At 40.6% G+C, this 18,808-nt stretch overlaps 1 protein-coding gene across 3 annotated transcripts in view; it reads left to right on the top strand.

The window, feature by feature from the left end:
* The window catches only part of abr (ABR activator of RhoGEF and GTPase), a 111,226-nt gene that overhangs the window by 45,077 nt on the left and 47,341 nt on the right, over positions 1 to 18,808 (top strand). For 2 of the 3 annotated variants that reach the window (XM_026327748.1, XM_026327749.1), the window contains exons 3-9: positions 4,283 to 4,381; positions 6,039 to 6,224; positions 10,993 to 11,100; positions 12,119 to 12,179; positions 16,997 to 17,049; positions 17,751 to 17,891; positions 18,033 to 18,154. In XM_026327748.1, coding sequence (XP_026183533.1) covers positions 4,283 to 4,381; positions 6,039 to 6,224; positions 10,993 to 11,100; positions 12,119 to 12,179; positions 16,997 to 17,049; positions 17,751 to 17,891; positions 18,033 to 18,154 — 770 coding nt within the window. Of the gene's footprint in view, positions 1 to 1,220; positions 1,555 to 4,282; positions 4,382 to 6,038; positions 6,225 to 10,992; positions 11,101 to 12,118; positions 12,180 to 16,996; positions 17,050 to 17,750; positions 17,892 to 18,032; positions 18,155 to 18,808 lie in introns of those variants that run through there. The other variant, XM_026327750.2, reaches the window with a different exon arrangement.

Genomic DNA, 18,808 nt, shown 5'->3' with positions numbered 1-18,808 from the left:
GCTGCCTCATAGACTCTATGAAGCTGAAGCTCCTCTATCTACACATTCTTGTTAAGTTGGCCTTTCTTTCCACTGAGTTCACTCAGGCCTTTCGTCTGCTGACAAGGAATTTCTTAGCTGGAGAGTGTTATGTGAGGCAAATTTGTGATTTGGGACTATATAAATCAATTTGGGCTGATTGTTTTATGCTTTTGTTTCTTTCCTCTTTTTCTCCCCCTTGTGGGTTTCTTTTTCTCTTCTGTGTGTCTTTTTGGTCTGACTTTTTTATAATTTCCTTTCTCCTCCCCCCATTTATGTAATCCTTTTTCTGCCAATATACTTGTAGCAGACTTGTAATAGTGGTGACCTACAAACACACAGTTATAAATGTTTTCTTATTACTTATTACTTATTATATTATTTTAAGTCATCAGCCTGTAAAATAAGTCTGACGTACATAATGTAGGCTAAGGAGTTAAAAATCTGAAGAATTAGCTTGAAGTGTAAAATAAGCCTGGATTCATATGTGGCTGGCAAAAATGGGGCTTGACACTAAAATCTAAAATTTTTGACCAGAGAGAGGGAGAGTTGTTGAAGAAATTTAGAGCGAGGCTGATAGAGCAGTTGTGGGTGTCACGTCCTATGAAATGGCAACTAAGGGTCAGGAGCAGGGTGAGATGTCTTGATGACTGAATGGTTTATTCACAACTACACTCAAACCTGGAGTTGAATCCTTGAGTCTGATATGTAAATTGCTTTGGTGCACACCAAGGATCACCATTTAGTATTTGAACCTTGTCATCTACCTGTGTGAAAGTGCTTCAGTCTGGGAAATTATGTGACCTGTACTTAGAATCTGCCACACCAGCAGCACATTAGCTGGTCTCAGCTCAACATCCAGGGCTCTTGGCAGATCAATAAAAAGACAATGGCCAAAGAGGAGGAGCCAGGAATGAAGTCTGCAGTGCTCAGTGATGCAAGAAAGAGAAACTATAGGCTTGCTGATGAGGAAGTGGCTTTTGGCTGAAGAGAACAGAAGAAAGAAAGAGAGAATGAAGCAGACTGACTCTCCTAGTGAAGTGCTGACAGAAACAGCCCATGTTGGCACTGAGGAAGTGGCTGGATGGCATTTGTTGTGAGGGGAGGGGCAGATGTAAAGGGAGGGCAGACCTCATCGGCTGAGGTGGAACAGTATCTCTCTCTGTCTCACACACACACACTCACACACACACACACACACACACAATCAGAGTACACACATACCAGGAAGCCCGGCAGAGGAAGGAGGTGGGGTTTTGTAGGCGGGGCCCTCTCTTTTTCTCTTTCTCGGTGTCCAGACGACTTGCTCTGAAGGGAAAACACTGATGTGTCCACGCAGGCCCTAAAGAAGGGGCTGGCGGGCAGAAAGAGGAGAGGAGAGGAGGAGAAGAAGGAACAAAAAAGAAAGGAAGAATCATGGAGGAGGAAGAGGAGGAGGTGTTGGGCTACTTGGACAAGGTGCTGGAGGAGGAGGATGTATTTGATTATGGAGATGGGGAGCTGGATCCCATCACTCCAATGCATACACAGTTCAAGGTGAGACAGCGACTGGGCAGCTTAGCGCAGGGAAAATACACAATAACACACAGACATGAATAGGCTTTAGCAGTTGTAACACCCCGACTCGAGTTGAAAGCTTGGCTAAATATAGCAAAGTGGAAAGTCTCACTAGTGTCCTGACATGATGTGGCGTCACTATGTGCTGCTATGTGTGCCTATGAGCCATCTGTACTGCTGAGTGTGTGTCTCAGCATTGACTGATGAGGCAGCACATGTCTCCTTACTCTGCTGCTTTCCCTTTCTTACGGTAACTTCTGTACAATAAGGAGCTTTTGTGTATTTGCGTGTTTGTGTCTACTCCTCCCACTACTTAAATGCAGGGCTGCCTGCACTGTTCCTGGTCCACTCTAGATATCAGCTCCTTTATCACACAGAAAGAGAACAGAGGGCACAATAGAAAGGGAGAGTTTCTCTGTAACCTAGAAGTGCATGCACAGGAGCAGGTTGCCTTGGAAAAAGTCTTTCAGCGCTCATGTATTTCTCATCTCGCCCTCTGGTCACACAGTAACTCTTTGTACAGGAGCAGAAGGAAAATCGTCTCACTGTTGGAAAAAATAGTTTTTTCCCTTCCCTTCCTGTCTTTTTTTTTTTTTTTTTTTTTTTTTTCATCCTGCTCTGACGTATTTGTCACTGAAGGAGAAAGCTCAAAACTTAACCAATAAATACAGCTGTTGTGTACGTTTACTTTGATAATGAGATGCATTTCTATGTGCTGTTTAGATCAGAGAAGATCAGGGAATCTCCAGGGACCTGCCATCATATTCCAAAAGAAAGAGTTAAGAAATGTTGTGAAGTGTTTTTATATATAAAAAACAAGTTAGAAGCTGTGGAGATGCATGTGATTTGTGGTGCTTAAAACGAATAATTAGTGCTACAGCAGTACTTGCATATCAGAGGGTTTCTAAAGTGTGACTTATTTCTAGCCCTGCTTTTATGACTTTTAGGCATAAAGAAAATAAACCTTAAAGGAATACAAGCAGTCAAACAAGTTCAAAGGTCATGTCTCATAGGCTACATATGCTGGTTACAAATACTTCAGGGACTTACAGAAGCAATAATGTGAATGAAAACTGATACAAAGCAGCATAATCTATAGGAATCAGTCCAGGCTCACCTGAATTGCTTTAGACTGTCACTGTAACTTGATGGAACTGTCATCAAGATTGACATCATCATCATCATCATCACAAAGAGTGAGCACACATTTTTAGTATGTAGCATGTTTTATACTTAAGAAATGCATTTTGCATTCATCAAAACATGAGTTAAAAAAGATGCACTGTCTGTTGTGTTGTCTATAATGTATGTGTTCCCTGAGTAATAGTTTGTGCTAAATGTTCTCCAGCGAAATAACTGCTAATCTTATCAAAAGGAGGTTAAAGTATAGTATATAATGTCCAGATACTACATACACAGTACCTACTTATGCAGTGCAGCGTAACTTCAGCCTTGAGGCATAAAATCTGTGCCAGAAGATGGATGTCAGTCATGATTGGGTTAAAAGGATGAGGTCATGGCTGCTTCCTTGTCTTATCAGGCGGAGCTGGTGTGCTGATATCATTGTGAAGATCTGGCTGTGTCAATAATTAATCTTCCATTCTGCTCTCAGGGCTGTTCTTTGGCCTCCCTTAAAGTACATACTGTATGTGACACTTCGTCGCTCTGACTACAGTTCTCCTGGTTATTGCAGCAGATGTCTCTTTGGCGAACACAATTTTATACATTTTAATACTTTCGGTTAACACATATTTTAGTCAAAATCTGCTTTATTGTCAATTCTGCCACATACAGGGAATCAAAATGTCGTTACTCTCAGACCCTTGGTGGATACAGATAAATACATAAATACCTTGACCTGAGCTGATGTGCTTAAGATCATATTTAAATAGAGATTTATTAATGGCTTGGTGGCAGAGTGAGACGGCACAGGTGATAATATCTGGAGTATTTTTGTATACAAAAAAAATGGGTCTATATATATATATATATATATATATATATATTTAGGCTGTGCAGTGTTTCTGCTCTCTAAGTGCACCCAAAATAGATGAATGTGTGGCATTTAGATGGGGATCAAATTCCAAGAGATGTAAATGGAAGTGAGTCTGACTCTTCTGTCCACTGCTTTTTGTAAACTGCATGTAAGTATTCACCCTGTTTATCCCAACAGGAATAAACACAAGGAGGAATGAACGAGTTTCACTGTGCTATTTTATGACAATATTAGAAACATCTGGTGTAAGTCAATAATTTCAGCTGCATTTCTCACCTCTTTTTAAATTGTAAAAGAGTTTTCAGTCAAATTAATACTTTCCTTAGAATACGAGCAGTAAGTGCAAAGTATTTTGATAATGCTTGTTTCTCAAACAATATTGGGGTGGTGACTTCCTTGATATTGAAATCAAAATAGAACTGCCTGAAAGCACTTGGAGTAGACGTTTCCACAGAGGAAGCAAGCCATTTAGATGTTTTTAGATGAGTGCGGACTTCCTACTCATGCACTTTGGACGTGTTGGGTAATCTCATGTTTACCTGATGTGATAAATACAATAGCATCATGCAGGAAATGAGCGTGAGCCATGATACTGTAATGTGGCATTGGTAAGGAATGAATTTGTGATGCAAATATATATTCCTTGTTGTGTACACTTGCTGTGTGAAATGTGTAAAGCATTGCTACAGTCAGGTCTGCTGTATCTTGCAGGGTGACATAGAGAAAGGACTGGAAATGAAGAAGCTGGTGCTGTCTGGCTTCTTGGCCAGTGAGGAGATCTACATTAACCAGCTGGAGGCCCTGCTACTGGTGAGACACACAAACACACAGAAAAAAGAAATGGTCTTCTGCATGTGGCAATATATGTAAATTATTTCACTCTCTCCAAAGTGTTACAGAGAGTAATTTGCTTCTTTACTGGAACAATAACATGTCAGAGCAGCATGCACGTTGCAGTGCAGTGTGAGCTTGTGCAGACCCATGTGAACTGTTGGAACGTATTAGTGGTTAATGGTCATACTAAAAACAGGACCACAGTTTCCTGAAACATTAAGTCAACATGCTTCCCTTTACTCTGAGATACTCTGTCATATCCTGCAGCACTCAGCCACCTGCTGCACTTTGACCAAAATGTCATCAGGTTGACATCAAGTGCAACATTAACCCACACTGTAAAACTGTTTCGGTATCACAATGGTAGAATACCTCCACTGCTGAAACGGCGATATAAGAGTCACAGTTGGTAGCCATTCAGTTATATGAACTGCAAAATACACTGCAGTAATGCTGGCAGAAATTATGTAGTTTAGATTTGTCTGTTGCAGCCCTAGAAACAAGTCATTATACAATTTACCAGAGTTAGTTCCTGCTTGGCATCAAACTTTAGGAGGTTTAAGTTTGTACTGCTTAATTAATTCAAAGCAAGCCAAGACATGTATAAAGAAGTCACAAATAGCTCATGTCTTAGCTGACAGCTGAAAGTTTGGCATTAAGAGGTACAGTATGGTAGCAGACCCCTAATTTGAAATAGAAGCCTTCTCAGATGCCAAATTCCTAAATTAAAGGAGTAATAGGACACTGACTTGCAGTGAACTTAGACCGTGACCCAAGAACACACATCATTTCTTTCTAGGAACCTTATTTTGAAGTTGAGATATGAGGAATAACTTGACTGTACTACAATGGATCACTAAAGAGGTCCTCTCCTCTTCTCTCCTTTCCTTTTCTTTAATCTCCTCCCCTCCTGTCTCCTCTCTTATCTTTTCCTCCCCCGCCCTCATGTCCTAATGAATATGGAAGTATATGGGAGTGGGTGTCTCGTCTGCAAATTCATTCATTCATCTAACACATTGGTCAAACCTGATGAGGGCTTTTCAGTAGGTGCTTTGCCATCTATTATAGATCATGCTGGTAGTGTGAGTGTGTGTCTGCAGTCATTGTCAATGCTTTTAAATGAGCCAGCCTGTCTGATTAATTGTCAAACAGCCCCTGTTGTCAGTGGGAGACTGACTCATCATCAGCCCCAGAGAACGTTTGCTTCCATGACGTGAAAGCCTTTATGCTTTCACCGTAATGTACTGTGGGGTGCCCCCTCCCCACCATATCCATTCCACACGTCTATGACTAGAGTTGCTGTTCACTCTGACTTGTCTGAAGCAACATAGTGGAGAAGAGGCTGACATTACATGCTTATCACTAGGTGACAGATTGCAAGATTATAAACCTTTTTTAAATGTTCAATTAAACCATTTATTGTGAAATGAATTGGCTCAAATTATGCCCGTTATCAGTGTATACTCTTAAATTAGCATAAACTTCAACCCATTTTTATCTAAATTTCAGTGTAAATCAAACCTCATTATGTACTGTAGATAAAGTTTGATATTTAGTTAAGAAACTTAAGGTTTGTCTTCTCATTACAGTACCTGAGATGCTCATCTGTTCTTTCTGTCTCTTGCTTGTCCAGCCCATGCGCCCTTTGAAAGCCACAGCCACAACTTCCCAGCCCGTCCTGACCATCCAGCAGATAGAGACCATTTTCTACAAAATCCAGGACATCTTTGAGATCCATAAGGAGTTCTATGATGCCCTCTTACCCAACATCCAGCAGTGGGATGAGAAGGTCACTGTGGGACATTTGTTCCAGAAGCTGGTGAGTCAGAAATCAAGCTGTGTGGATCTTTTTATTTCCGTCCAAAATGTATAAATGTGAATGAGTGTTAAAAGTAGTATTGACAGGCTCTTACTATTTCGTACTTAGTAAGTGATGAGTAAGTAAGTGTTCTGAGTGCATTAGTAGAAATGTTTCACCCTCTGGTCTATCACACTTTTATATTTGCACTTGATTGTGTGGTTTAAACAGATGCTCTCAGTTCATAATGTAGCAGAATCATGGTTATGGGTATTTCCAGGCCTCAGCTAATTTTAAACTCATGTTCCCCTGTGTTAAATCACTCCATTGCAAGAAGAATATGAAAAGGGCTTTTTAGCACATAGCACATTATAATGTCATGTGGATGTACTGTACAATTTGCTTGGAATACTGTAGACCACCTGTAACAGATAATTTCAGCTGAGATGTAAGAAACTGGACTTCTAGTAGGTAAAATACTGTAATTAATGCCCATTTAGTGTGGACAATCCAGAGGCAGTCATCAGTACAAATTGGTAATATCAGTGGCCAATTTGAATTTCATTTGGTACTGCGAGTGTTAGTATAGCTGGTATAATTGAAATAAATAAACCATAGTATCCTCACATTTAGCCTGAGTACAGTATGTCCCCCGATGGGCAGGCAGTAACAGAATATTATCATTTATATTTTTTTTTCTGGATTGGAAACTACAGCAGGCAGACATGCTCTCTGGTTAGTGGCAGTGAGGCTTCTCACCATTGTTCTACAGCTATGCATTAAAGCACTGCGGCTGTTCAAGATGAATGTTGCTATGATTTGTTTTTTTTGTTTTTTTTAACGCTGAAGCTTTCTGCTATATCTACCCTCTGTTTGGAAAGATATGCTATGGCTGTAGTGTCAAACAACTATGTATTAGGATAATATTATATACAGTTTTAAAAATCTCCTGTAACATTTTTTTCCAGCAATCAGATAAACATGAATGCACATCAGTGATTAAATATCCACACATTTGGTTTATGCCATGGTTTTCTTAAAGAATGTGATTTATTCTTGCTAATGAGCTGTGAGTCAGATGGCCCATCATGACAGATCCTGTGACATCTTGCCAAGTTTTTCTTGTTTTGACTGCAGGACAAAAGTAAGTGTCATGCCAGCTCAGACGAATAAACACCTCCGAACTTTGGCTTCTATTTTAGTCTTTCGAAACAAGAAGTCGCTGCATGAAGTTGTAAATGTGTGCAGTGAGCTGGAACGTTTGATTTAGATCTGGAAGTTTTTTTTGTCTTTTGTTTTGAAGCCTTTGCCATGGACAGGAGCTCAGGCTTTTAAAATGTGGAACTACAGTAGGCCTACAGTATAGTGAGGTTCTGATTTTATTATCAAGTTGCGATTTGTGAATCATATATTTCTATGGGCATTATTTGTTAGGGTTGTACACAGGTAAAGCCACATTTACCTGTGTCATTTCTGTTCATTGACATCACAGTGACAGAATCAGAGCAGCATTGTGGTTTTATAAGAACTAACCAACAATAACTAAACAATTCTTGTGTTATCATTTTGATTCCTTTTATAATTTCTACCTTACTCCGGTATGACACGGAGCTCTTGCCTGTTGACGTCTTTCTCTTTTAGTGTTCAGGATCTCACACAGGGTTTTGGATACATTCTCTTTAATCAGGGGAGGGCACTGAGGGCCACAGCCCTGCTTGTTTTCCATCAATACCTGCCCTACCAATGCTGATTACCTGGGTGAGGTGTGTTCTGCCAATCAGAAGCTGGAAGGTACCAGGTCATTTTGTCTTCCCCCACTTCCACCCTCATCTGAGATGGTATCTTCCACCTTGTGATAAGCTGCACACACCTGATTCAGGTAATCAGCAGTGGGTAGGGCAGGTATAATTGTAAAACATGCGGGACAGTGGCCCTCGAGGAACATGGATTGGCCACCCATATTTAAATCCATGTTAACCAGAGTTATTATTAGCAGTACTGTACTTTCATTGAAGGATCCCAACTTCCATGGGTATTTATGACAACTGGGGCAATGTACATTTGACTTTTTGTTTAGCCTCTTATGACATATGTTATTAAAAAAGACATTGTTTTGATTTTGATGCTAAAAGTGAGCTATCATAAATGTTAATTTTTTTTTTTTAAATCATAACCATACTACTGTTGACCAAGAGATAAGGACTTTCAAAAACAATGCACCAAGTGATGTGTTTAAAAGAGGATTTAATGAAACATTTATTTTATTAAATATTCAATTCAGCATTCAAATAGGAAAAGCTTAGGAAGGTTAATTAGTGATGCTATGTTTAGGAGCAGAGAAAATGAACAGAGCTGTTTAGCTTTTAGAGGTTTAAGTATCCTCCCTCTTTGGGGACCCCAGGAATCACACCACTAAGTGAGACCTATTAGTGTAGTCATCAGCTCCCATCTGTGCTGCATATACAGTATGTGTGTATGAGCATGTCCTATGGCAGCTAAACATTTAGTCAGAGTGGCAGGATGAGCTTACAGATGGCACTGTAATTAGCTGGTCTGCTCCCTGCTGCTCATTGTCAGCAGCTAGGAGGCCAATAGAACAGCGCAGAGGGACAGAAAACAGGCAGGGGAAAAACAACTCAAAGTTCCAGGTTTTCCCACCTTTTTCAGTCAAGAGAAGAGCTCAGCTGCAGCCAGTGGCTGCCAGGATAGAATTTGACCAACCAGATTATCAGTGTCCCAATCAAAGCATAAAATAGGAAGGGTCTAATCTTGCTACAGTAATGGCTGTGAAGGAGGGCTTCTTGGCTAATCATAATCACCTGTAAACATCTCTAAATGCATGCTTCCAAATTTTTATACCGTTAACCGTATTCTTAGTGTCCCCTATTGATGGACTGTTGTATTTGTTCTCAGGGATGCATTTATTAATATTTGTCAGAATGTTAATTGTGATATTTAGAGCCCAGTTTAGGTTATTTTTGTCTCATTATGTAATCTGGATTTATGTTTTAATTTTGCTGCGACCACAGACAGACATTAGACATTGCGTCCTCAAGACTGGTTACTGCACTCTGCAGTCATTTGTCACATGACTGAAGTCTGGGCGTCAAGATCAATTGCAAACCATGTATGGAGGATGGCCTGTGCCTCATCACATGTATTGATGTAGTATTAGATTGTGCAATTTACTGGTGGTATTTCACTACAGGTCTGCTTTTTTTTTACTTCTTTGTCTAGAACTGATAACAATATAAACTGTAGTTTTAAACAAGGGCACATCTTCTAAAATAAATAAAAACCTTGAATAATACGCTGTATGCAGAAACTGTAGTTAGAAACATGGTATGAACTGCAGTCATCTGCTGTCCAACATGTCAGTCAGCATTTAAATGAGCTGTAGTCTTTTTTTAACCAGATAGTGTCTATTTGTAGCCAACACTTTCGTAATGTCTCAAATTTCCATTTCCCACCCTCACTCCTTTTTTCTTTGCCTCTTCATTTTCTCCTTCCCATCTCCAGTCTCAAAGCCAAGCTGTTGCTTTCCCACCCACCACGTCGACACATGAACTTGTTGTTTCAAGTGTAGGCACTTTGCACAGAGTGTTGCTCAAAGCCCTGCGTTGCAGTGTCAGGCGGAGCTTGAGAGGTTTCATTCTGATCACTGTGTGTTCAAGCAACACGATGAACTGATGAAATTCTTTAACGTCATTCTGCTCGATTTCTACTTTACTGCCAAGTCCAGAGTCTCTATCTTAGGAACTTGAGCAATCACACATGGTGGTTTCTCTCTTCCGTCCAAGGTTTTTGTTTGACATAAAATAAAGTTGGCAGTTAAGGTGAGATGATGTACAGATGTTGACATCTTGTCTGCTTAAGTCATTATGCTGTGAAATATATATCAGAATTGTGCTGAGCTAACTATTATCACAAAAATAACTGTTGGTTATTTCATTTATTTCCCCTTTCGTCTGCTCATACTATGAATGTATTGATATTCTAAATCTTCTAAAGTGTCAAATGATTGAGCGATTCCCTCACAGCTTCTCTCTTGAGCCCAACTCTCCACTTCACACTCTTAAAGGAAGTGGAAGGAGAGGAAATGAAAATACTTTAGGATGCATGGGTGAGGGGTAAGGACAAAAGTAACAAGTCTTACTCATTTGCTCTATTCAGCTGAATCCAATCTCATTGCTTTAATAGGGTGCTGTCAGCTCTTCAGTTTAGCCACTGAAGCATAGCTGTAGCAGGATGCATATTCATGCACTGCTGCTCTGCAGCTTGTATTACAATGCACATACACATGCTACAGTGAGGGGCTGTTAATGAAAAGGAAAAGGACAAAAAATTGAACTCTGTGACTCTGTTCTCGATCAGGAGGACTGTGTAGAGCCACCAGTAGTGTGGCATCATGGGAATGTAATTGGCTTGTGTGCACTGACTATTGTCAGTGCATGTATTTTAAAGTATGTGTTTAACTGTGTTTATGGGTTAACTTCATGTGTGCTTATGGTGCAAAAGAGTGACTGCAGCAGTCTATTCAACCATCCACTTCATACAAAATTCTGAAGGGAATATAAATTAATTCATCTGCCAAACCTGTATGTGAATGTTAATACAATGCTGTGATGTGCAGATGTATGGAGGTGCTAACAGAGTGAGTGTATGTTGGTAATCACACCACTGTATTTTGGTTTACTGCCTTTACTTAACTATCCATCAACACTATCAATGTCGCTATCTGGTTTGTTCTGTGCCTTATATGCTCTTATTCTGTTTTCATGTGACCCAGGCCAGCCAACTAGGAGTGTACAAGGCCTTTGTGGACAACTACAAGGTGGCGCTAGAGACAGCAGAGAAATGCAGCCAAGCCAATAGTCAGTTTCAGAAGATATCTGAGGTAAGTTACTCTTCTGATTAACATAACTGTAAGTTCATTAGTCAATAAACCACCTGGTCTCAAGTGTCACCTTCTTTTCAGTAAGGTGAAAAAAAAAACCAAATACCCAGCCAAGAGGGGAAGCTGGGGAAGCTCAACATCCTCTTTTTAGACAGAAAGCAACAGCGTTTATGGGAAATGTTGTCTTATTTTGAGGAACACTGGTTTAAAACACAATTAACAAATACTGCCTATTGATTGTTAAACATTCTGCACATATAAGCTTATTAATGTCTGAACAGATCTGCAGTGTGATTCACCACAGAAGGTTTGGACTACTGTAAGTCTACTTTATATTAGCACACAGTTCTGTAAGGAACATATATTTAGTCCTGGGAGCTGGTATGGAGAAGGGGTGTTGTGGGCTGCAAAAACGCCTCCTTATACATTCGAAGGTGTTAAAGATATTAATTAACAAAACATCTGTGACTGATAACCCTGATATTGCTAAACCCCCTCGTATCTCACCATGTTTGTACATGGCTGCACACCTAAAATTTGCACAAAAGATAATTACTGCTGGTAAATGTGCAGTACTGTGAAAAAAAATTCAGAAACAAATGAGCTATTGTAGTGTTGTAGTTTTTTGCGGTGTCCTCACAGGATGCCGTCACTATTGAACTTTTACGCAGTGCAAGCATTAAAGATTACATCAGTGTAAAATATAGTGTAATATGTCTATCCACAGATCACACTTTTGTCTTTTCTGCAGTTTCCACAGACAATGTCCTGTGGTTAGCACTAATGGAAGTACACTCCCATGTTCTGAAGGTTGCAACGTTTAGCCTCTTTCCGCTGTCTCAGTCAACACCTTTTCACAAGCAGTTTGCTTCAGCCGAGCAAGGACAAAACAGTGTTTTGTGTGTGTGTGTGTGTGCGCGCGCGCGCGCATTCATGTGCGTGTGCACTTGCTGGGGAGTGAGAACGTGGCTGTGTGTGGGCTTGTCAATTAATCAAATTTATCATTCACTTCTTTCAGAACCTCAAAGTCAAAGGTCCCAAAGACTCCAAAGACTGCACCACAACTGTCTCAATGGAGGGTAAGTTCGTCCTGCTGTGTGTGTGTATGTCTGGTCTGGCTTGGTGCTTTAAGACTCCAGTCCTGCCCCTTCTACTTGTGTATGCAATGGCGGGCTTTGGGAGACAATCCAATGTCTTGGGCTCTCTCTCCCTCTCTCTCTCATTCTCTCTCTCTTTCTCCCTTTTTCTCTCCCTCTCTCTCTCCCTATTTTCTCTCCCTCTCTCTCTTCCCTCTCCCTCTTTCTCTTTCTCCCTCTCTCTCTCATTTTCTCTCTCCCTCTCTTTCTCTCCCTCTCTCTCTCATTCTCTCCCTCTCTCCCTCTTTCCCTCTCTCTCTTCCCTCTCCCTCTCTCTCTCTCTCCCTCTCTCTCTCATTCTCTCTCTCCCTCTCTGTTTTTCTCTCTCCCTCTCCATCTTTCTCTCTCTCTCTCTCTCGCTCTCTCGCTCTCTCCCTCTCTCTGTCTGTCTCTGCCGGAGAAGAGAGGCAGTGAGCAGGAGAACAGAGTGAGGAGAGGAGAAGAGGGATATGGAGGTGCTTCTGATCCTCAGACTGTGTTGTAACTGCACATACGGTAACGACTGCATGATAAGAGCTGCTGCTGTTTGACAACTTCATGTGTTTGTTTTTCCTGTTTTTTTGTCATTTTTCTAAAAGCTGGGATGTTTCTGTTTGATTCAGAGGTACATTTTTAGCATAATGTGCTTTGCTGTAAAGTTTGCAGTTATTAATTAGCTGTCAGGTATTGATTTGGGATCCAGGGGATGTATGATTGATATTTGGACCTGTGTGAAAGGATTTTCTTGATGTCTTGAGGGCTGTCTGTTTGCTGATGATTGATGCTCTTAAATGGAGTTTGCCCTTTTCTGAAACTCATGAAGTCAGTGTGATTCAAATTAATATTTCTGTGTGGTGACTGAGATTACTGATGATCCTCTGGAATATGCTTCTCTCCAGGGCTGTTCATGTTTTCTAATATATAAGAGGAGAGCATCTTCTATCTGTGTGTTAGTTTAAAAGAGAGCCACGTTTAGTCTGTATAAGGACTGCTATCCCCAGGCTGTTCCTCATAGAGAATACTTATCACCAGAGGATCGGAATGAATTTGATCTGAGTGTGTGTGTGTGTGTGTGTCTCTGTTAGGGAGCTTAAACAGTACATGCCTTTATTCTGCTGGCATTTTGCAAACCTAAGCTGTTTTGGGGATTTGCTCAACTGAACCAGGGGCTAGACCTTATGCTGCAAGGAAAAGATGGAAATTGTAGGCTGCCCAAATTACGTAATAATGAGCAAATGGTGTGGTTTTGTTTTGGAGGGTGAGTGTTTATATACATTTGAATTATCAGCAGCATGTACCTGTAAAGTGTCTGTTAATTTATGCATTGTGAATGAGGAAGACTTCAAACATCCTTGTTTTTGAGCTCATTCTCCTCTCATCCTGAGGATAACTATATGATTTTTTCCCCCGTACACATAGGTTATCATAGTAATTAGGTAGCTTCATATAGCTTCAAACTAGCTTCATATTCCCTCAACAATCAGTGTTTGTCAGCACCCAGGGCATTTACCTTCATTACTAGTCGTATTGCAGTTCCTTAATTGCCCAGCAAGGCAGCCTCAGGATTTCTATACCTCACGTCTGAACCTATCACTTCATCTTTCTGTCTCCCATATTTCTTTTGTGATGCTTTCTACCTTTATTTGAACATGCCTTTTTCCCCTGGACTCATCTTTCCACCCTTACTGCTTTCCAGATAGTTTTACTTTGCCCCAGCCAAATGAACTGACACATGCTTTTGTTTTGTTTTTTCACTGAAATAAGTTAGTTGGTTAATTAGACAATTATAATTAAGTTTGCTGTTTCATTTTCCTGACATTTCCTGTTGAATTGATACAACAAGCACTAAATCACTAAAGCAACACAAGCACTAAATCAAGGAAACATCTGACGTCCCGTTTTATATGTAAAACTCTTTCTGCACATCACTACTTTTTACTCTCCTCCTGAATCCTTCAATGCCCTCTCTGTCATTCTGCCTTCTTTATTTTCCCTCTCTTATCCTTCTCATTCTGTGCTCCTTGTCCTTTTTCTCGGCTCATGCCTGGCGTTGGTAGCTAAATGTCTTGCCAAATACTGAGGGTTGAAAACTGGCAGTCCCTCTGTCCCAGCTTTAGCCCCGAAACAGTTTGTGTGTTGTTCCTGTTCAAAGACTTCACCCACATTGTCTGTCCCCTTGTTAGCAAAGATGAGACTCATCATCAGCCAAGTGAAGGAGGTGACCTTGAGATGAGGACTAATCAGAGGCACCTCACTGTGGCAGGGCATTGACTTCCAATAATCCTCCTCAGTCTGTCTGATTCTCTCTCTCTCCCTCTCTGTCGTCTTATCCTCGCTCGTCCTGACTTTTGATTGGACTTTCAACTTCTCTCCTCTTTCCAGATCAAATAAATAACATACTTCGAAAGTGTGTAGCCAGAAACCATCATGCATTAATCCTGCATTTGTAGGGCAGACACCTTTTAGACATTAGCAACCTGGCTTTACACCTTCTCCTGTCTTTGATTGTATTCGAGATATGTTTCTCGTGGAACACTCATTAGTCTCCTTATACATACAGTATCGCTGCATATATATTTATCATGTTATGTATGGAAGAAAAAGTAGTTTTCTCTCCCAGGTTCAGGACACTTCAGGATGAACCAAGACAGCACTTTCAGGTCTCTCAAAAGTATTAAAAGGTGCTGTCAAGGTTTCCATTATTTCCTAACTATTTGGTTACTTTGATTACTACATTTTAGAGAGATCAGAGGATCAATCCAGCTGACTTTGTTGATCAGGTCAAATTTTCTCCAGTAATTTGGTTTATGTGAAGAGGTACATGCAGAACTAATCATATCAGCATGTTAGCATTGTCACTGTGAGAGTAGTAGCTTGCTGATATTAGCATTTAACCCAAATTACCTCACACAGCTGCTAACACGGCTTAAACTGTTGTTTCCAAATAGGGCTCGGGTATAACAGTATTACAGACTTACAGCACAGCATACTCTACATATATAGTTATATAACCTATATAGTTTTTGTAATCAACACAGCTGAAGTGCTCGGAACTGAAGTACATGCATGTACCATCTGATGTTGTGTTGCACCCAAGGTGACCTGAAGTCACCCACACTTTCCCAAATTATCTCTGCTTGAGTTGCAAACAAACCTGTGCACACACAGAATTAGATGTGTTCGCAGCCCTTCTAGTCAGTGCAGGTCCTGTAGTAGATCCTTCAGGGGGTAACAGTATTGGTTCACTGAACCAGGACCATTGATAGAAGCTGCATTATTAATGATCGGAGGAGGAGGAACTTAAAAGTGCATCAGCAATGCCATCTGGAAGATTCTCTTTGGTCTCATGCAGTAGCTATGAGCCTGTGAGAGTGTGTGAAGTTTAATATGACAAGCCTTATCAGCACATCTGGCATTCATTTTAGTTGAAGAAAGGAGAATGAACTCCAATAAGTGAGAGTACAGTGTCAAGATCAAGATGGATAATATATCTGTGCTGCTGTACAGTTGAAAGGAGCAACATTCATAGTTTAGACAGATAAGTGTAACACTTCTGAGGAAGGGGAGCAGAGCATTATCTGCCTTGCATACAGAAGGCACAGCACCTCTCTGTTTCTGCAGCTTAGCTTTAAAAATCTGTTGCTTTAATACAGTTCTCACTGTAATAACTGGAGATTAGTTTGATCACACAGCATCAACTGGTTTTCGCATTAATGCCCTTGTGGGTTGGGTTTGTTTTTATTGCTTACCCTTTCTGTTTGCGTGCATGTGTAGAGCAACATTATCCCACGTTTTTAAAAATGCTTCATGACAGCAGAGAGGCATTATTATTTTGAGACCTTGAGACTTTTTTAGCATTTCATTACTTGCCTGCTAGATCCCGTTCTGACAAAGGAAATCAAGAACAAAACCCCTTCTCATCCCCCAAACCCTGATGTCTCTTCTTCTTTTATATCTATATGCGTTTTCTTCTCATATGTCTCCCCCCAGGGGTTGTCATGCCTGTCGTCTTGCCTGTCACCCATCTCCCCTCTGTCATTTTTTCCAATTTTCTCTTCATTTTTCCCTCCGTCCTCTTTGTGGGAGCTTCTCACCTAAAGCTGTCATATATGTCAGACCTACTGCTGTTCCCACTACCTCAACGGCAAAGCCATCTCAGGGGAAACCAGCCAAACCAAATGTGGTGGTGCAGATTTAAAGTGTGACTTAGAGCCGTAAGGGCACATGTCTTAATGCACTTTTTAAAGAAATTTAGTTAGAAATTTGTGCTGTTTTGTGTCTCAGAGACTCTCTTTAAATCTAGTGTCCAGGCTGTAGTTTACCTAGTAGCAGCCTAAATATGCAGTGGAAGCAAACTGTTTAGGAGCCAATAGGAGCCTGCAGCATCAACCCTGGAGATGGGCTGCATATAAAGCAGCCTGCACACAGACTTCTGTGTGTGTGTGGCCATCCTGTCATTGTGCCGTAACGTACTGTACTACTGCATGCCCTAACTTCAGTCTACAGGACGTTACACAAACAAATTGTCAAAAAAAAAGATGTGATCACGTGTTCGTCCCCACCTGCAAACTGTTTCTACTTGCTCCACCTCACAAAGTCAGGGTTTTGGCTTGGCTTCTTGTTCTAATTAGGTTGAATGTCAGTTGAAGAATCATCATCAGAAGCTGTAGGTGCTGTTTTTAACTGAGTTGAGTGGGAGTTTGTTCTTGTTTGAGCAGTGCATGTGTGCACGTGTCTGTGTGTGAGCGGCACTGATTCACTGAGCTTTTCTCTCTCCACAGCTCTCCTTTACAAGCCGATAGACCGCGTCACCAGAAGCACCCTGGTCCTTCATGTGAGTACATAGTTTCCCAATAAAAAAAAAAATGAGTTCATGCAAATTACCATAAAACATATCTATAGAGCTAAATTAGAAAACATGGGTTCTAGTCAGAATTGGGTAACTGCCTTTAATACACAACCACACCCAAAACAGAACAAACAGATCTAAAAAGACTTGACTTTGTAATTCTTCCCAACATATTCACTCTTGAGGTTTTAAATTCTCATGCACCTTAATTCTTGGTTATCTACCCCACACAGCAGTCCAAGTACTGAAAAGCCATTTTTATTGTTGGTCCTTAGGATGATTAATAATAAAGTGGAAAGTGCCAGTCAAGCAAGCAGACATACGTGGATGTGACTAGTTAAAGTGTTTACATAAGTGTATTGAATCAGTTTGCATAAAGCTGATTATTAAAAAAAAAAAAAACATGCCCAGTGCACTGTAGTATTTAACAAGAAAACTATGAATTTGTTTTGATTACGTTTTAGATTACAGTGTACATGGAAATTAAATCAATACTTGTTTATCATTTTTTGTTTCTAATGAGATAATAGGAATTACTTCAATGCACAATCAAAAATGCAGTTATACTTGTTGTTAAAAACAATTATTTCTGTGCTTTCACAGTGCAATTACTTATCACATGACTGTGATCATAACCCTCTATGTAACATTACATTATTACATTATTTTTTGTGCCCTTGTTTCAGGATTTGCTGAAACACACTCCTAAGGACCATCCGGATTTCCCGCTCCTGCAGGACGCCCTGCGGATATCTCAGAACTTCCTCTCCTCCATCAATGAGGAGATTGACCCTCGCAGGACCGCTGTCACCACGCCGAAGGGAGAGGTGTGTGCCATTGTTTTAGATCACAGTGCATATGATACAAATAGGGCTTGAATGTTTTTCTTTGACCAAGGAATCAGTTCACATATACAACTTAGCATTATTCGACCACTGTTGGGTCATCATCATTATGTCCTTTTTTAGGCTCGTCAGCTTGTGAAGGATGGTTTCCTGGTGGAGGTGTCGGAAAGCTCCAGAAAGCTTCGGCACGTCTTCCTCTTCACCGATCTACTGCTCTGTGCCAAGATGAAGAAGACAGCTGTGGGGTAAGGCCACGTTACATTTCAGTGTATTTATTAAATAGGTGTCTGAATGCGTCCCTTTAATTTTCCACCCTTTTAGGATTGTCTCTTTCATGTTTCTGTCGATATCTACAACAGAGAAACAAACTCTCTGACATTTTGCCTCTGGTATTTTAAACAGTGGAGGAGAGTTGCAGATATAGACATGATGGACAAACTGAGGCTAAAGGTGTTCTTCAGAAAAATGAGGGTTGGGTGTTTCAGGGACCAATCTGTTGAGCTGGAGACAAAGTAAAGAGTAATTGTATGACGCCACATCTAAAAGCTTGATACATGTCCATAAATTGTCACATTTACAGCACTGCATGTCACCCGCCTTGTCAGCAGAGTGGCTGCTGTTAGCCTGATTGGATCCTATTTTGGTTGACATTCAACGTTTGTCTGTGTCATTTGCAGCCGCCTCTCACTTGGAGGGACACATAGCGTTGCCATAACTACAGTACCAGACCTATAAATTAGACTGTTATGGTGTGTAGTGTTATCTCAGCGAGCCGCCTACAGACTACACACATAGATCAGAGCAAACAGAAATTCATTCACCTTGAGTTAAGTCACTGACGATCCTTAATCCCTCTGAGTCCTCTGATTATCTCTGTTGTTATGAGATTAGGCGTATTC

The sequence above is a fragment of the Mastacembelus armatus genome, chromosome 14 (genome assembly GCF_900324485.2).
Source record: "Mastacembelus armatus chromosome 14, fMasArm1.2, whole genome shotgun sequence".
NCBI classification, from domain to species: Eukaryota; Metazoa; Chordata; class Actinopteri; order Synbranchiformes; family Mastacembelidae; genus Mastacembelus; species Mastacembelus armatus.
This window is presented reverse-complemented; position numbering and strand designations above follow the sequence as displayed.